Raw genomic sequence first — 19,120 nt, forward strand, 5'->3', positions numbered from 1 at the left:
CAACTTTTATAACTTCCATCAAAGGTTGATAGCGAAATTTTTGGAAGTTTAACATTCGATGAATGAGCGGTCTGAACGTAAGAAGATGACTGCAAAACCGGAAATAATCTATCATGAATTGTTCTTATAGTGAAATAATTGTCTTCGAAACTACTTCTTACTTGTTTTTCGATTTCGAAATCAGGATTTTCAGTTGTCGCTAACATGGCAATGATCGACTTATGAATATCCTGAAATTCTTGATATATTTCATCTAAAGTGTCACAACGTAATTTAAATCTTGTATATAAGCTTTGATCATCAACTGCAGATTGAGCTAAATTCAAAATTTCTTCAATGTTGTCAATATGCAGCTGACGTAGAGCTCTATTTTGCTTAAGTTTAGCCACACTCATTTTGATATTAACAAGAGAGGCACTGTGCAAAAATCGTGAAGAAATACCAAAGAATCACTTTTAATATCAATCGATATTTTATTCTCAAAATTGTGTTTCAACGCAAGAAAGAAAATTGAAACAGAAATAATGTATTTACTTTCAATTTTCGACGAAAAGAGCTGAAAGGAAAAATGAGTAAAATTATCAAGATTAATTATTTTTATCTTGCGGATTGAAAGAAAATAAATATGTGAACTCGAAGACTGAATTAGATTCAAAACATCGGTGGATGTTCTTATCTCATCACCAGATGTTCCGTGCAACTGAATGCAATGAAAATACAAAATTATGAAATTTCTAAGGAATTTTGAAAGTTAAATGCTGAATCAACTACGAAAATCCGGCTCGAAGGACCAAAATGTTAAGAATTCGAAATGGACTGTATGAAAGAAATTTAATTGACTGAAAAAGAATATTCGAAAAGTGAAAAATGAAATAAAAAAGATTCTGAAAAATTGAAACTTATTTCGAAAACGGTTCGGGTCTGTGAAAAGTACGTCACCTTACCTTGAAACTCTCCTTTTATTGGGGAAACTTCGAAAATTCTTGTGTACACTTTCACTTGAGAAGACTTGGTGAAAAACATAACATCTTCAACAGACATATGCCCGAAAATATCAATCCGCGCGTGACCGAATTCAGCACTTGACTCAGCATATACAGGGTGGTGCAGTAACAATTTATTTCTATTAAAATAAACTGTACACAAAAGAAAATAGACAGGTACACTAAATCATGGACGTCAACGGCTGTGTCTGGTCGGCGCAGGACGGCTGGCAAAATTTCACTTCAGGAAAATGGACGGTTTCGGAAATATACGGAAGTAAGTCAAGTCTCAACTAAACTAAGTGCAAAGAAACATGCACAGTTTCGGAAAAAATATACGGAAGTAAGTCAAGTTTCAATTAAACTAAGTGCAAAGAAACATGCACGGTTTCGGAAAAATATACGGAAGTAAGTCAAGTTTCAATTAAACTAAGTGCAAAGAACGGTTTCGGAAAAATATACGGAAGTAAGTCAAGTTTCAATTAAACTGAGTGCAAAGAAACATGCACGGTTTCGGAAAAATATACGGAAGTAAGTCAAGTTTCAATTAAACTAAGTGCAGAGAACGGTTTCGGAAAAATATACGGAAGTGAGTCAAGTTTCCATTAAACTAAGTGCAAAGAACGGTTTCGGAAAAATATACGGAAGTAAGTCAAGTTTCAATTAAACTGAGTGCAAAGAAACATGCACAGTTTCGGAAAAATATACGGAAGTAAGTCAAGTTTCAATTTAACTAAGTGCAAAGAACGGTTTCGGAAAAATATACGGAAGTAAGTCAAGTTTCAATTAAACTGAGTGCAAAGAAACATGCACGGTTTCGGAAAAATATTTCAACTAAGGCAAGACACAATTGAATGAAAAGTACGAACGGTTTTAAAAATAATCAACGGAATTCAGTCAGGTCGAAATTTGAAAACACCAGTTCACCGGGGTACGCCCTCTATCTCTGTCTCGGTGGTTTGTCTATGATCCGGTGTCCTTCGGTCTCTCTCTCTCTCTCTCGGTGACCTCAAGCTGGCTGGCTGTCAAACAGCGGCCACAGAGTCCGGCGGTGAGGGTATTTGACGGTTATGAAATCCCAACTCTATGCTCGGCGAATCTAACCTATAACTATAATTCAAACGGTTGGAAATCGGGATGAAACGGTCAAATATTCAGGAATCGGAAAAATCAGGGGGTCCAACGTCCTCCTGGGACCCAAATGTCACCCTACGGTAACGGAAAGCTATATACGGCAGGAAATGGTCAATCTACGGTTAATTCGGATTTTCAGCCAAGCAAAAGTCTAGAGAGAATATTATTCCATAAAGGTGCAATGAAGCGGTAATAATTTCAACAATCACTTGCCTTAGATTTTCCTTTGGTTCGTAAGTACGGTTTTACTAACTTTTCACACACTCCACTCGTTCACCTCTCAACAACGATTCTCTCTTTTTTTTCTCTTCACCTTCCAGGGCCGCGAAGAAATATCCCCTCTCTACTCGGAAAAACTCTCCCTGCTATGGGAAACTCACCAATCCATTGGATAAAGCAAAAATGATACGGTTATTCAATTGGCCCAGAAAAAGACAGAGGCAACGGATGAGAAGGAAAGTAGAAAAAGTTATGAGAACTTTTTCAGAGCAAACAAAAAATGGTAGAACGGAAAGAATTATTAAAATAAATGAATTCTGAAAACATAAGAGATACGGTCTTTCCTACTAACATGGACTGACCGGTGGAAAACTATGAACTAACAATTATCGGTAAGGCTCCTTTCAATCTAACACACAACTATTGTTATCGGTACAACCCCTATGACAGTATTACGGTTTTCTTCAAAAATATTTCGGTTATCAGGCATTATTATGCAAGTATCGGTTGAAAAATTTATTTTTGTGGCGGAGCAAAATCTGGTTCGTCACACCCCCCTCTGGCGTGTGCAAGAAAAATAAAACTCCGTTTTATTTTTCTTCTAACCCTCCTGGGTTTTCGGTGTAATTTGCGGTGGCAGCCTGTGAACAAACCAAAGTTGCGGGGTTATTGAACTCGGAACTATTTTCTGGTATTGTGACCTAGTTAGCGGTACTTTGATGGTGGAAACGGTAAGCGCATCCACCATTTCGGTTGGTGAAATAAAAGATATTTTTCGGAACGGTATTTATTCAACGGAAATATTCAATTCAACGGTATTAACGGTTGCAACGGTGCTTTTTGTTTTTTTTTTTTCGGTAATAATTTAACGGTATTAATCTACTTTCACCTTTTTTTTCGGTGGGGTCGGCAACGGTGTGGGCGGCGACGGTTTGGACGGTACCGGTATGTGCGTCGGTGCAGGCGTCGGTTCAGGCGTCGGTACAGGCGTCGGTACAGGCGTCGGTGCCGGCGTCGGTGCAGGCGTCGGTGTGGCGGGCCTCAACCGGAGATCCGGGAGTACGGCCTCTGCCCTGCTTCCTGAGGATCCGCTCCGGCTTGGGGTTCCTCGCTGGCTGACGGTGGTTAAGGGAGGTCTGCGGTCACGGTCGGTGGTTCGGGCACAGCAATCCCGTGATAGGACACCCACGCAGCCACACCTAGAACAAAATTTCACCCGCTCCCCTCTGCAGTGTTCTCGTCGGTGGCCTTCGTTGCCACACCGCCAACAGCTTCGGGGGCCCAACCCCAGGTAGACGTGATATCCATCGGTACCCACGGTCCTGGTGGCTGGCGGTTCTGTGCTGGTCCCGGCGTCTCTTTTCCTTTCCGGCGGCACCTCCCAGTCTGCCGACAGGCTGAGCGTCGACCCATTACTTGCTGGAGAAGGCGGTCCGGACGGTGGGGTCGGTTCCCTAAATGTTAACGGTCGGCCCATCGAGTAACGTTTCATCCTGAAAATTTCATACGTTAATCAAACAGAAAATAACGGTTCATCGGTACCCTGTTAGGTCAATCGGTTTTTTTTTTTGTTAGTAACGGTTTTTTACATTTCAGACGGTACCTCTCCAAGGGAGGACTTCAGATCCTTGATGTGAATGTGTCGGAGAATCTTACCACTGCCATCCTTGATGTCATATACCACAGGAGATACTACCTCTATAACGGTATACGGTCCGGAGTATTTCGGAGCCAATTTGGCTGCAATTCCCTCCACTGCGGAAGACAAGGGATGTTCCCTTCGGTATACTTGGTCTCCTACTCGACATCGCCAGTCCCTCCGACGTAGATTGTAGTAGTGGCTCTGCTGTGAGAAAGCTCGTGCCAATCTAGATCTGACAAACTCATAAGTTTCGGTGAAACGGTTTAATTTGTTTGCATGCAAAGCAACTTGCGGTTCGGTATCTGATTCGGTGTCTGGTTCGGTGTGTTCCTTTTCATCCCGGTTGGCCATCTCGGTTAGATACTTGGCGTTCGGTGAACGCATCTCCCTGCCAAAATTCAGGAATGCTGGGGTGTATCCGGTCGACTCCTGCCTTGCAGAGTTTATTGCGAATGTCAATTCCTTCAGATGCTCATCCCAGGTACGCTGATCCTTTTCACAGAACTGGGCTATCATTGTTTTGAGGGTACGGTTGACTCTTTCTACGGGGTTACATTGGGGAGAATAAACTGGTGCTAAACGGTGTCGGATCCCAAGGTCTCGCAGACTTCCCTTGAACAATCGACTATCATATTGTGAACCATTATCACTGATCACGGTTTTCGGGCACCCAAACTTCAGGATTACATCCTCATATAAAGCCTGGTACACACCCTTTGCGGTTGCTCTTCTAAGGGGCCTGGCCTCCACCCATTTCGAAAATCGGTCCTGCATCACAACTAGGTAAATAACAATTTCCCTTCCTCGAACGAGGAAGCGGTCCCACAATATCGGTGCTAACGGTATCCCAAGGTTCTCTTACCACATACGGATGCATTTTTCCAGGGGGCTTCTGTTGCGGAACTTTGTACCTCTGACACGTACCACATTTACGGACATATCGGGCTATTTCCTTGAACATTCCTGGCCAATAGTAATTTCGGGCTATACGGGTTATGGTTTTCGCTATCCCCAGGTGTCCAGCGGTCGGTCGGTCGTGGTTTTCCTGTAAAATATCTATTCGGTCGTCCTTTGGAACGCATAGCTTCCAAGGACTGCCGAATTCAGGCTCGGTAAAATCATCAGCATCCCAAAAATGGCGGTATAATTTTCCGGACACAATACTGTAATCGGGAAACGCTGCGGGATTCGCTCTTACCTCAGCCAATTTCTTTCGGTACCATTTACAACTTACAGTCTCCTCGGTCAGACATATAGTCTCGGTGGTCGGTAACGGATTTCTGGATAGACTGTCTGCTACACGGTTGAGGGCTCCTTTCCGGTACTTTATCTCGAAGTCGTATTGCTGTAGAAATATGCTCCATCTCGCAATTCTTCCGGTGGGAGACTTGATAGATTGCAGCCATCGCAAGCTCATGTGGTCGATTATAACGGTAAAACGGTAGACTTCTAGATACGGACGCAGCTTGTCAATGCTCCAAACTATTGCCAGACATTCCTTTTCTGTAACAGAGTAATTTTTCTCTGGACCTGACAAGGTCCTGCTAGCATAAGCGATTACTTTTTCCTGTCCATCAACGGTCTGTGTCAAGGCAGCTCCCAGTCCTGCATCGGATGCATCGGTTTGAAGGACGAACGGTTTTGAAAAGTCCGGACAGGCCAATACCGGTGAGTGGGTCAATTTCTGTTTCAGGGTCTCAAAAGCGGTCTGTTGGGCGGTCTCCCATTTCCAGGTTTGCTTCTTCTTGAGTAATGCGGTCAACGGAGTCACAACTTTGGAGAAGTCTTCGATGAATCTTCGGTACCATGAAGCAACACCAAGGAAACTTCTCAATTCTCGTACGGATTTCGGTGCAGGCATCTCATTTATGGCTGAAATCTTATCAGGATCGGTACAAATGCCGTCCTCGGTTACTACATGTCCCAGATATTTCAATGATTTTCTTACAAACTCACATTTTTCCGGATTTAATTGCAGGTTGGCCTCCCTGAGGCGGTGGAAAACTTTCCTTAGGTTGTCAAGATGTTCGTCCAATGTCTCTCCAAGAACTACTATGTCATCCAAGTACGCAAATGCATCCGGTTCCATCTCAGGGCCAATAACTCGGTCTAAAAGACGTTGAAAGGATGCCGGTGCGGAATGCAGACCAAAAGCCATTACTTTGAACTGGAACAGCCCACGGCCAGGGACGGTAAATGCGGTGATCGGTCGACTCTCGGGGGCTAACGGTACCTGCCAATAACCCTGTTTCAAATCAATAGTGGATATATACTTGGCTTTTCTCAACTTGTCTAAAATTCCTGAAATATAAGGCAACGGATAGGCATCTTTAACGGAGACATTGTTGACCATTCGGAAATCTATACAAAATCGGGGTTTACCATCCTTTTTCTTGACAATTACTATCGGTGAACTCCACGGGGATGAAGACGGTTCTATAATGCCTTCGGCCAGCATTCGGTCGACCTCATTGTTTATTATCTCCTGCATCTTCGGATTTTGGGGACGGTAACGTTGCTTGATCGGTTCGGTGCCTGGTTTGAGTTTAACTCGGTGTTTTATCAGTGGAGTTGTTCCTCGGAGATTTTCGAACGCCTTCAATTCGGTCTGTAGAAACTCCTCCAGCCTGACTTTCTCTTCTCCACTCAGATTCGACAAAAGCGGTCCTATCGCATGTAGTTGTCCTCGGTTCTCTGGCTCGCTGAGCCGGGCTTGGATGGACCTTCCATTCAGGAAACATTCGGCGGTTTGGAGATTGATTGAGAAGTTGTGTGTCCTCAGTATATCCATTCCCAGTACAACATTGATCGGTAAATCTGAAACTAACAACAATTTAGCTTCCATAATTTCAGACCCAATTCGGACCGGTGCGGTATATATTTCTTTAATCGGTATTGAACTTCCGTTAGCGACGGTGGTGGTAACGTCCCTAACATAATCCGGTTGTATACCCACTACCCTGCAGTAGGCGGCCACTTCACTGCTGATAAAGGACCTGGTGGCTCCGGTGTCCAACAGTGCTGGGAACTCCTTGTCTCCTACAAAAACATTAATTATCGGACGGTAATCGGTAGGTTTTTCTCTCTCATGGACCGAGGATGGGGTTGCTTGGAACTGACGTATCCCCGGTTTCGGACAGTTCCTTAGTAGTTTAACGGACACTTACAATCCCTAGACATGACACCCCTCTTACCACATCGAGAGCAGAACAGCAGCGGTTTCGAGGTGCATTGTGCTCGGAGATGACCCTTGCCACCACATCTCCAGCACTGGGGTTCGGTTGACGGTCGGTTCGACTTTTTCGGTTCATCCTGTCGCTGGGGTATTGCAGAGCTCTGAGCTACTTTCGGTTTTTCAGACGGTTCGGTGCGGTTCGGAGTGTTCAGGTGCATTCCGATCGGTTTGACGTTCGGTGGGGAATTTCGGAAGGTAAGATGCGGTTCGTTGATGAGACTCTTTTGGATCGGTGGCGAAGCATAGTTAGCGGTTTGCCATTTGACCAATTCAAAAACTTTTCCTTTTCGGAGCAGTTCTTCTATGGTTGAAGTCGGTTGGAAGGCCAGGGCGGTTTGCAGTTCTGGCAGTAAACGTCGTCGGATGATATTCACCTGTTCTTCCTCGGTCGGTCGCTTTACGGTCAGCTTCTGAAACAGGTTTTGCATTCGAGTTACATACAACAAGAGTCGTTCATCGGTTCCTTGAGTGCGTTTCTTGATTTCTTCCAAAAGGATGTCCTCGTAGTCGGGAGGAAGAAAGGCCTCTCGGAGTTGTTCTTTGAAATCGGTCCAGTCGGTGAAGGTGCCTCTCCGGGGAATGTACCAGTCTCTTGCATCCCTACGTAACAGCTCGTATATTGACTCGAATAACTGTTCGTGGCTCACCTTTCTAGCCTCGGCAAGATACTCAGCCTCCTCCAGGAATGAGGTCACACTGGTTGATCCATCGAACGTCAGGTTCCATTTCCACACAGGAACGGTAGGAACGATGGAATGGTCGGTGGTTTTCGGCGGTTTCATCGGCGGGTATTCGGTCGTCAGTTCGGCTTCCTTGGTCGTCGGTCCTTCGCTTCTTACTTCTCTCATCCCAGCGGTATCGGTAGGAGATGAGGCAAATGAAACTCTCCTGGTTGATTCGGCAAACTCCCTCGTTAATCGCCTTGACTCAGGGGATGTTATTAGCGGTCTGTTTTCCTCACTGGTTCGGTCGGTTGGCAGTGCTTGTTCAACGGTAAATGGGAGGATGTCGGCGGGCGGTGGGTGGTATGAAGGTTGTTTCTGCAAAAAAGTACGTTCAATTTGTTCGGTTAATAATCTGCAAACTTCTTGTCGGTTCTGCTGCAGCCGGTCATCATGAGTGGTCGGTCGGGATATATCACAATCTTCTCCCAATTTCAACAAGTCTGCTTCTCCAACGGTGGTTGAGCACGGAATCAGACCTGGACCAAGTCTAGATGCGCAGTCCGGTAATTCCTGGTAAATCAGCGACGGTGTGCCGGCTGACAGGTTCTCTGGAATACCACCTAACCAGTGAGTATTCTCCAGCAATCTCATAGCCATCTTCAGAGAGTGCTCCAGCTCGGTTTTCTTGTGAAGCAGACTGACAGCTTCCGGAGATAGACTTCTCAGTCGGCCTTGAACGTGCAGTAGCCGGCTCCTAATGCGCTGCAACTCATTGTCTCTATTATTAAAATCGAACTCACATATCTCTCCCATCAAGTCGAACAACTTGGCACCACAAACCCCAATTTGATGTGCCTGGTCAATTTCATCTCTTGGAATGAACGGTATGTCGGAATGGATGGCCCTTTTCAGTTGAGCTCTTTTCTCCTGAACGGTGTGTCCCACGGTGCAGCCTCTTGCCTCTAACTCCCACGTAAGTTCGTCACTTTTCAGTCGGTTGACATCCATTTTCACGGTACCAGAAACTCAGAATAAAGATTTACAATATGTACTATACGGATATATGCCAGAAACAAAGAACGGTTACCAATTTGCCAGTGAAGAGTATTTAGAGAAAACGGTACGGTTACGGTAACAGGAACTACTCAAAGAACAGCAGAAGTCCCTGCTCGGGCGCCAGATGTGATAGACTTTTCGTACTCTGGCAGCTCCTTACGGTTGCTCGGGCGCCAGTGGGGCAATCAGTCAAACCCCACGTCTCTCACAGAATCCCCAAAGAGTTGGAGAGCCCAGGTAGACTTGAGTATCAGTGGAGAAGGGTATCGATGAAGACTAGGGCGGTAGCGTCTTCTAAGTGTCTGCTTTTCAACGGTTTTAGGCGTCAGAAAGAGTACTTACCTCTTCTAACTAAACTCTTAGATGAAACTGATTTGATAAATAGACTCTCACTGGCAAAATAATTGGCAAAAAAAATAAATGTTCAACTATTTATTTCTATTAAAATAAACTGTACACAAAAGAAAATAGACAGGTACACTAAATCGTGGACGTCAACGGCTGTGTCTGGTCGGCGCAGGACGGCTGGCAAAATTTCACTTCAGGAAAATGGACGGTTTCGGAAATATACGGAAGTAAGTCAAGTCTCAACTAAACTAAGTGCAAAGAAACATGCACAGTTTCGGAAAAAATATACGGAAGTAAGTCAAGTTTCAATTGAACTAAGTGCAGAGAAACATGCACGGTTTCGGAAAAATATACGGAAGTAAGTCAAGTTTCAATTAAACTAAGTGCAAAGAACGGTTTCGGAAAAATATACGGAAGTAAGTCAAGTTTCAATTAAACTGAGTGCAAAGAAACATGCACGGTTTCGGAAAAATATACGGAAGTAAGTCAAGTTTCAATTAAACTAAGTGCAGAGAACGGTTTCGGAAAAATATACGGAAGTAAGTCAAGTTTCAATTAAACTAAGTGCAAAGAACGGTTTCGGAAAAATATACGGAAGTAAGTCAAGTTTCAATTAAACTGAGTGCAAAGAAACATGCACAGTTTCGGAAAAATATACGGAAGTAAGTCAAGTTTCAATTTAACTAAGTGCAAAGAACGGTTTCGGAAAAATATACGGAAGTAAGTCAAGTTTCAATTAAACTGAGTGCAAAGAAACATGCACGGTTTCGGAAAAATATTTCAACTAAGGCAAGACACAATTGAATGAAAAGTACGAACGGTTTTAAAAATAATCAACGGAATTCAGTCAGGTCGAAATTTGAAAACACCAGTTCACCGGGGTACGCCCTCTATCTCTGTCTCGGTGGTTTGTCTATGATCCGGTGTCCTTCGGTCTCTCTCTCTCTCTCGGTGACCTCAAGCTGGCTGGCTGTCAAACAGCGGCCACAGAGTCCGGCGGTGAGGGTATTTGACGGTTATGAAATCCCAACTCTATGCTCGGCGAATCTAACCTATAACTATAATTCAAACGGTTGGAAATCGGGATTAAACGGTCAAATATTCAGGAATCGGAAAAATCAGGGGGGCCCAACGTCCTCCTGGGACCCAAATGTCACCCTACGGTAACGGAAAGCTATATACGGCAGGAAATGGTCAATCTACGGTTAATTCGGATTTTCAGCCAAGCAAAAGTCTAGAGAGAATATTATTCCATAAAGGTGCAATGAAGCGGTAATAATTTCAACAATCACTTGCCTTAGATTTTCCTTTGGTTCGTAAGTACGGTTTTACTAACTTTTCACACACTCCACTCGTTCACCTCTCAACAACGATTCTCTCTTTTTTTTCTCTTCACCTTCCAATGCCGCGAAGAAATATCCCCTCTCTACTCGGAAAAACTCTCCCCCCTATGGGAAACTCACCAATCCATTGGATAAAGCAAAAATGATACGGTTATTCAATTGGCCCAGAAAAAGACAGAGGCAACGGATGAGAAGGAAAGTAGAAAAAATTATGGGAACTTTTTCAGAGCAAACAAAAAATGGTAGAACGGAAAGAATTATTAAAATAAATGAATTCTGAAAACATAAGAGATACGGTCTTTCCTACTAACATGGACTGACCAGTGGAAAATTATGAACTAACAATTACCGGTAAGGCTCCTTTCAATCTAACACACAACTATTGTTATCGGTACAACCCCTATGACAGTATTACGGTTTTCTTCAAAAATATTTCGGTTATCAGGCATTATTATGCAAGTATCGGTTGAAAAATTTATTTTTGTGGCGGAGCAAAATCTGGTTCGTCACACTCCTCAGGCGTTCTGCATACAGACTTAATTTTTGCTTCAGAGTGTCGAGGCAATGGTGAGCTGTAGCATTCTCCGTCTCTCGTTCTGTGTGTGTCCTGTTTCTATCCATGATCTCTTTGGCAGCTTTCACAACCTTTCTTCCTCGATTCCCGTTCAAGTACTCCGTCAGTCGTCCAATGTCTCTTCTTAGCCTTTCTGTTTTGTGTTGAAGACGTTTCTGCCATGCTGGCGCGTGTAATTTGTGTAATTTTGGACCATCATTGCTCGTTCGGCGAATTTTTGCCCCTATGGTTTTCGCTGTCGTTAGCGCTGCACAGTGAAAAACTAGATGCAGATATTCCAATGAACTTCCGTTCTGTAGGTATTCAGGTAAAACGTCCTTATTCAAGATGTCGATTATAAGTGACAGTTTCTTGGATGTATTGAGCCGTGGAGGTGCTACTCGATGAAGAGTATCTGTTCCTTCCAGTTCGGCAAAGTATCTCCTCATGTCAGAGTCAACTTGTCGGCGGAGCTCTTCCCTATCGTCCTGGTGTTCAGGCTCACTTGCGTTGCAAGATGGACTTTCGGTATCAGTTACTTCTGCCTGTTGTTGCCCAGGCATGTGAATTTCATCAGAGATGTTGGTGTTATTCTATTATGTTATGACTTTAGCCTTGCGGCTTTCACACTCCTCTCCAGAGGAAAATTCACTTATCCCAGATATCTGAGATATCAAAAGGATTAAGCTCTGTTGGAGCCCTTTCCAGGTTTTCGGGCTCGTGGTGGTGGTGGGGTTCGGGTCGCTCCTCGGCTTCCTGCTGTAGGTTGGATTCCTGCTCCACCCGCACTTCCTGTCGGAGCAGACGGTGTTCCTCTGCATTCCCCATGTACTTGCGTACAGTTCTCGCCGTTCCGAGCAGTACCGCCTTCTGCATGACTTTATAAATATTTTCGTCCAACTGAAGTTTTCTCAAGTTCTCCAGTAGTTTCTTCGGTATCAGGCCTGTAGATGAAATGACAATAGGGATGGTCTTTATATCTTTCAGCTTCCACTGTCTTCTGGTTTGTTCCTCGAGATCTCTATATTTTGAAATTTTTTCAGTGTGTCTATCTAGAAAATTGTTATTATTTGGAATTGCCACGTCGATGAATAGTGCTGTGTCCTCATCCTTATTGAGCAATATGAGGTCTGGTCTATTGTGGGTTATTTTCCGGTCTGTGAGAACAGTGCGATCCCAGTAGAGCTTGTGATGTTCGTTTTCCAGCACAGCATCTGGATGGTAATTGTAATAAGGAATCCTTTTCGAAGTTAGAAGTTGGTGTTTTAGTGCCAATTCTTGGTGAAGAATCTTGGCAACAGCATCATGTCTATTTTTGTACTCCGTGCCCGCGAACTTCTGACATCCCCCGGTGATGTGCTGGATAGTTTCATGTGTCGCACAGCCATAACGACAGCTATCGTCCGCCACTGAGGCATCCTTGGCGATGTATCTCATGTAATTTCTTGTTGGAATCACCTGATCCTGGATGGCGAGCATGAAGCCCTCTGTCTCAGGAAACAACCTTCCGGAAGTCAGCCAGTAGTTCGACGCAGATATGTCGACGTAATCATGGTTGACCTCATTCTGGTGCCTCCCATGCAAAGGTTTGCCAATCAGTTTCTGCATTTTACTTTCTGCAGAGTGTTCGACGGTTTCCAAGTGATCCAGGTGTAGCTTTAACGGTGTAGATGTATCAGCAACACAAACTACTCGATGGAGTTCTGACGAAGCTGCCTTGCTCAAGAAATAGTTTCGAAGTCCTTCAATTTCCTGGGACATACGGTTGGACAAATAAACAATTCCTCTACCCCCAAGATGTCGTGGCAGCTCTGTCCGTTCTATTGAGCTTTTGGGGTGATGTTTATTGTGTTTAGTCAGCATCGTCCTTATTTTTCTCTGTAAAGCTGTTAAATCGGTGGTCGTCCAAGAGATAATACCAAATGAATAGCTCAGCGCCGAGCAAGCGTAGGTGTTAATCGCTTTTATCAGATTCTTGCTGTTAAGACCAGTTCTCATTATCCTCCTCAATCTTCGGGTAAACTCCTCCGTTAATTCTTTCTTCATCTGAGTCTGATTGATTTTTCTTGCCTGTTTTATGCCTAGATACTTGTATGTGTCTCCTTCCTTCAATGCTTCAATTTCTGCACCTTCCTTGAGTTTGAACGTACCATCTTCTATTTTCCCTCTCGTTATGTTTAGCAGTCGACATTTTTCTAGTCCAAACTTCATTTTGATGTCTTCCGAGAATCCTTCCACCATTTTCAGCATCAGTTGCATTTGTTTTTTGGTAGATGCGAAGAGTTTCAAATCGTCCATGTAAAGGAGATGATTCAGTTTCATCATAGTTCTACTGCCGCTCTTGATGGAAAATCCGTAGTCCGTAGAATTCAATCTATGAGACAAGGGATTCAGGGCCATGCAGAACCACAGAGGGCTCAGCGAGTCTCCTTGGAAAATTCCGCGTCTTATTGGAATAGGTCCTGTTGTAATGGAGCAATCTGCTGCTTTCATTTGGAGACTAGTACGCCAGGTTGACATGGCGTTTTTCAGGAACTTAACAATATTGGGATCCACCTTGTAAATCTTCAATATCGTCAAGAGCCATTCGTGAGGTATAGAATCGAATGCTTTTTTGTAGTCTATGTAGGCAGCGTAAAGATTCCTTCGCTTGGAGAACGCTTGATTGCAGATAACTGAATCTATTATTAGTTGTTCTTTGCACCCTCGGCTGTCTTTGGTGCATCCTTCCTGTTGCATGGCGATGATGTTATTTCTTTCGCAATGGTTGTGAATTCGGTTTGATATGCACGATGTGATTAATTTGTACATCGTTGGAAGACATGTGATCGGTCGGTACTTGGATGGGTCTTCTGTATTCCTTTGGTCTTTAGGTAACAGGTATGTTGTGCCATGTGTAAGGAATACTGGCATTCTTTCAGGATTTTCAATGACATCATTTATTGCGGAGGTCAATTTGTCATGCATGATCCAAAGTTTCTTGATCCAGAAGTTCTGTAATCCATCAGGCCCAGGTGCTTTCCAGTTGTGCAGTCCTCTGATAGCTGATTTTACTTCTTCAATCGTGATCATGTCATGCTGCATCGGCTCATATTTTATAGCTTCAGATTTTTCATCTTCAATCCATCCGGTATCTCCATTGAACTGAGGTTTTGTTGATAATTGTTCGGTCCAGAATTGTTCAATGGCTTCCTTTGGTGGTAACTTTCCATTTTCTCCATCCGACGATGTGAGTGACCGGTAGAAAGATTCTTCCGACTTTTCGAATGAATTATTGTCTCTTTTCCGGCTATAATTGCTTTTATATCTCCTCAAGCGTTCTGCATACAGACTTAATTTTTGCTTCAGAGTGTCGAGGCAATGGTGAGCTGTAGCATTCTCCGTCTCTCGTTCTGTGTGTGTCCTGTTTCTATCCATGATCTCTTTGGCAGCTTTCACAACCTTTCTTCCTCGATTCCCGTTCAAGTACTCCGTCAGTCGTCCAATGTCTCTTCTTAGCCTTTCTGTTTTGTGTTGAAGACGTTTCTGCCATGCTGGCGCGTGTAATTTGTGTAATTTTGGACCATCGTTGTTCTCTCGGCGAATTTTTGCCCCCATGGTTTTCGCTGTCGTCAGCGCTGCACAGTGAAAAACTAGATGCAGATATTCCAATGAACTTCCGTTCTGTAGGTATTCAGGTAAAACGTCCTTATTCAAGATGTCGATTATAAGTGACAGTTTTTTGGATGTATTGAGTCGTGGAGGTGCTACTCGATGAAGAGGATCTGTTCCTTCCAGTTCGGCAAAGTATCTCCTCATGTCAGAGTCAACTTGTCGGTGGAGCTCTTCCCTATCGTCCTGGTGTTCAGGCTCATTTGCTTTGCAAGAAGGACTTTCAGTATCAATGTCTTCTGGGTGTTGTTGCCCAGGTATGTGAACTTCATCAGAGGTGTTGGTGTTATTCTCCATTGCTAGCGGACGCTGAAGTTCTCGTTTAATTGCGTCGATTCGGGCCGTTGGTACTAGTTCATTTCTCAGAATTACGCGGTACTGGTCTGCCACTCGTTGTTCAGTGACATTGACATTTGGGTAGGCAATGCAGAATTCCTCATGGAGCCTTTTCCTATAGTTGTTCGTGTTCTGCCCTAGTCCCGTGATGGAGTTATATATGCGCACAATAGTTTCATTCATGGACGTTGTCCACTTCATGCGCTTTCTCACTAACCCCGCTTGGGTGAGCACTGGCTGAATATCCTGCGCAGCACCTTCAGCGGTTCGAGTCGGCAATTGAATTGGACTCGTTGGTTGCTGTTGTTGCTTTGGAGCTGTAGCTTGTTTTGCAGCAGGAGCCCGCTTCCTCAACATCCTGCCACCGACGTCCCGCATGCTGTCATGTCCAGCGCCGGCTCCAGACATGCCCTGACGATCCCCAGGCAGCGACTTGTTTCCGAGGCTTCTCGTAATCACCATTTTCATGGGTTTGTGCTCCCCTTTCTCGGTTTGGGTGAGGGGTAGAGAAATGAGAGCAGAAAGAGCACCCCTATGAAGGATGTGAAAGAGAGAGGAAGAAGGAATGGGACTGCGGACAGCAGGCGTGGCTGGCTGCACCGTCTACGTCGTTACGATGGCTGCCGGGCAGGCCATCTACTAGATAGCTGCCAGACAGGCCAGACATTATTATTATTATTATTATTATTATATACTCAAAACTTTTCGGTTTCCCGGTTAAGACCTTGAAAATGAAATTCATGAAGTAGATAGTAGTGCTCCGTATAATTAGGGTGAAAACAAAAAATAACGATTCTGTACTTATATATAGGAACCTACATGGATTTCTGCATATACATCAGAGTCGTTAAATCTTTTCAGGGACATTCTTTCTATAGTTTTATTTCCTCAGGAAAAACGTGTATACCATCTACAACGTGAATGTAAATGATGAAAAAGAATTCTCTAGAAATTATTAATTTTGAAATATTGTTTGGAGCAGCGAGATTTGAAACAAACTTAAGAATTGAAATACTAATGCGTTTCAATACTTGCTTATCCAGATAGTCATTATCTGTATCGATAACTTATACTTTTCAATTGTTGATATTTTATCATTTCATAATATCAGAAACGTTTGAAAAAACAAACAGTAATATAGTATATTCTTTCTGTAAGAAAAATACTCTGGACAATTATCATTTAAATTCTCATATGTTTCATAAACTCATAATTATATAAAACACTCTATAATTTTAGGTATTCTTAGTGTTAGGCTCAAGTATCACAAAATAACAAAATATTTTATATGTTCTTTTTAGGTATCATAAGTAATGGATTGAACACTATAAGTAAAATATCGCAGGAATTTGGACAGGTTGAAAAACAATCTCTTTTGAATTCGCCAACGTTTCGGAACTATTTTGTTCCTTTCTCAAGGCTCATCATACGACTAATAAAAGTAACACTTTAAAATTGTTCATAGTAAGTTAAGGATAAATCAACAAACAGTCCGACGTGTGACAGTTAAATTGAACGAATGTAATACATTTATTCCATAGAAATTTTAAGTCACAGCAATCTAATATCGAATCAGACGACGGAACGGGCAATTGGGTGGTGGGGTGCTAGGGAGGGATGGTAGAGGGGCTATATAACAGCGGAGTAGATGTACAAAGTATTCCGTTGTGAATGTGCTTGTGGAAGACGAGATGGACAGAAAGAAGATCTTGAGAATGGGATTGGAAAAATTGAAGTCTAAACAAATTGACTTGAGGAGAACAGTTCAAATCAGGAATTTTCTGAAGTCACATGTAGGAGAACGAAAAAGAGGAAAAGTTCCGCAGAAAAAATCCGACACTCACGCTGCAAGAAGAGAAGGTTATCAAGATGAACATAGCCAAAAAGTCGTGAAGAAAATAAATTCCGATGTTGGAGAAAAAAAGCAGTATGTGTCGAACGGAAATCTGAGAAAACGCTTGACGAGGTCTTTCATTCTGAAGGAGATTCTGAATATGACATCTATTAGAAGAAAAGAAGATCCTAATATCAAACTTTTCAATGTGAATGACTACATTGAGATTTTTAGGAAGAAGGAGAAACCTATAAAATGAAACTTTTGTAGGATTTGTAACTCCAGCCCGCGCTCTATATTCAAAATGAAATATTAACTTCGAACAAAATTGAAAATTGTTAGATGTAGAGAAAAGACAACAGTACTGTTTTGAGTACTATGCGTAAAAGACTGAACGCTCCTTGAACTGCGATCAAGAAATAGAAAATTCATAATATTGGAGTGCAAGTCTGATATTTGAATTTACAGCATATTCTTGATGAAACATTAATTTTGAAAACAAATAAAAATTGATAGGGGATCATAAAAGTTGACAGTTAGTACTGTTTCAAGTACTATGCAAAAAAAAATCCACTGAACGCTTCTTGACCTGCAATCAAGCAATAGGTTATGTATGAATTCAGAGTGCAAGTCTGATATAATGAATCATTTATGATATAGAGTGTATTCTAAATGAAACATTAGGTTTGAGAAAAAATTAAAAATTGTTAGGTGTACTCAAAAGACAACGTTAGGTCCCGTTCCAAGTACGGTATAAAAAAAATTAAAACTTCAAAATATGACCAGATATACTAATTATCAGTAAAAATTAAGTAGGAGGATATCAAATAAGTGAGCCTTCGAATAAAAGCGATAAATAAACGAAATCAACTCAGATATAAGAAAACCAACAACTGTTGATTTGTTTGTCCACTTTTATATCAATGTGTATTATGTTCCTGAATTAATTTCGTTTGTTTTGAGTTATTTCATCCTCTCATTTATTGAGACATTGGTTCACTATAACCAGGATAATTTCCAATCCTGCTTTTTTTGTCATACAAGAACATTGTTTTAGGGATTCATCTACTATTTATATCCTACAGATAATTGGAAAAATTTGCTCTTTTCAGTTTCACTAGTGATAATGGCGTCATAGATCTAACGCTACGCTAAGCACCGTAATTTTTTATATTGTTTTCTCATTATTCCATATGCCAGCTTCATTACTCTCGCGAATATTATTATTCCAGTTTCAACCTCAAGAAAAAGGCTACTGCAACCAAAATTTTTCGTTATTTTCTCTAATAAATTTCAGCAATCCATTTTAAGAAATTCATGACGGAAAAAAGTAACTTTTTTATTCGGTTTTTCGAAGTTTTCCATGGGCTATATGGATGTGTAGAGGATGTTTCATTAAAATGAATTAATTTCATAAAAATTACCTGAGCCTGAAACAAAGAACAGTTTACATTGACGAATATAATAGACAGATAGAATAGAAGTCAACGTTCATACTTAATTATCGAAATCTCATTTCTCTTGACAAATACAAAGGGGATTCATCTGTAAAAAAAACCAGAACAATATCATGGAAACCAAAAAAGTGCCATAACTGATCTACGGGACTACTATTTCTTGATAAGCAAAAAAAACCCTATTCAAAACCATTGACGTATTGAAGTATACAGTAAAATATTTGTTACTTTGACTAGGTGACAGGTACAGAATAGCACAGGTACAGTATAACCAATACAATAAACCATCCCTCAACGTTTCCGCCCGCAACGGACCGATTTGGTCATAATTACTACCTGCGAAAACAAGGAATTGTATAGCATGAACTTTGAAGTATTTTGAAATAAGATATTTGATTGTTGATGCATTTTTCGGAAATATTGCAATTAATTATCGATTTATGTTCGAACCCCAGCATCTCAAAATAAAACTTTTTTCTATAAAACGGCCTTTTCAAAATCATTTTGAATATTTTCGATAGCTGGATCAGCATAGAAATCATAAAATATCTAATCTAAACAGCAAATGAAGTTGGACGGCCAAAAACTTGCATAAGTTTGACTATGTCTAATTTCGACATTATTTTGGCGATATTTTATTTTCACTTTACTGAATGTCACTTGC

General features: G+C 42.1%; 1 protein-coding gene across 1 annotated transcript; it reads right to left on the reverse strand.

Annotated features, from left to right (window-relative positions):
- Positions 1-3,210: 3,210 nt before the first annotated feature.
- LOC123320966 (beta-mannanase/endoglucanase A-like) lies at positions 3,211-3,749 on the reverse strand. Its single transcript, XM_044908466.1, has 2 exons — positions 3,553-3,749; positions 3,211-3,472 (listed from the first exon to the last, which is right to left on the reverse strand). The coding sequence occupies exons 1-2, from the start codon at positions 3,747-3,749 to the stop codon at positions 3,211-3,213; spliced, it is 459 nt and encodes a 152-aa protein (XP_044764401.1).
- Between the last annotated feature and the right edge of the window lie 15,371 nt (positions 3,750-19,120).

The sequence above is a fragment of the Coccinella septempunctata genome, chromosome 9 (assembly GCF_907165205.1).
Source record: "Coccinella septempunctata chromosome 9, icCocSept1.1, whole genome shotgun sequence".
Taxonomy (NCBI): domain Eukaryota; kingdom Metazoa; phylum Arthropoda; class Insecta; order Coleoptera; family Coccinellidae; genus Coccinella; species Coccinella septempunctata.

Coding starts and splice junctions, on each gene's coding strand:
- LOC123320966 (XM_044908466.1), bottom strand. CDS start 3,749: ATGGGTCGACGCTCAGCCTGTCGGCAGACTGGGAGGTGCCGCCGGAAA. Junction 3,473..3,552: donor AACACTGCAGAGGGGAGCGG/GTGAAATTTTGT, acceptor CCGTGACCGCAG/ACCTCCCTTAACCACCGTCA.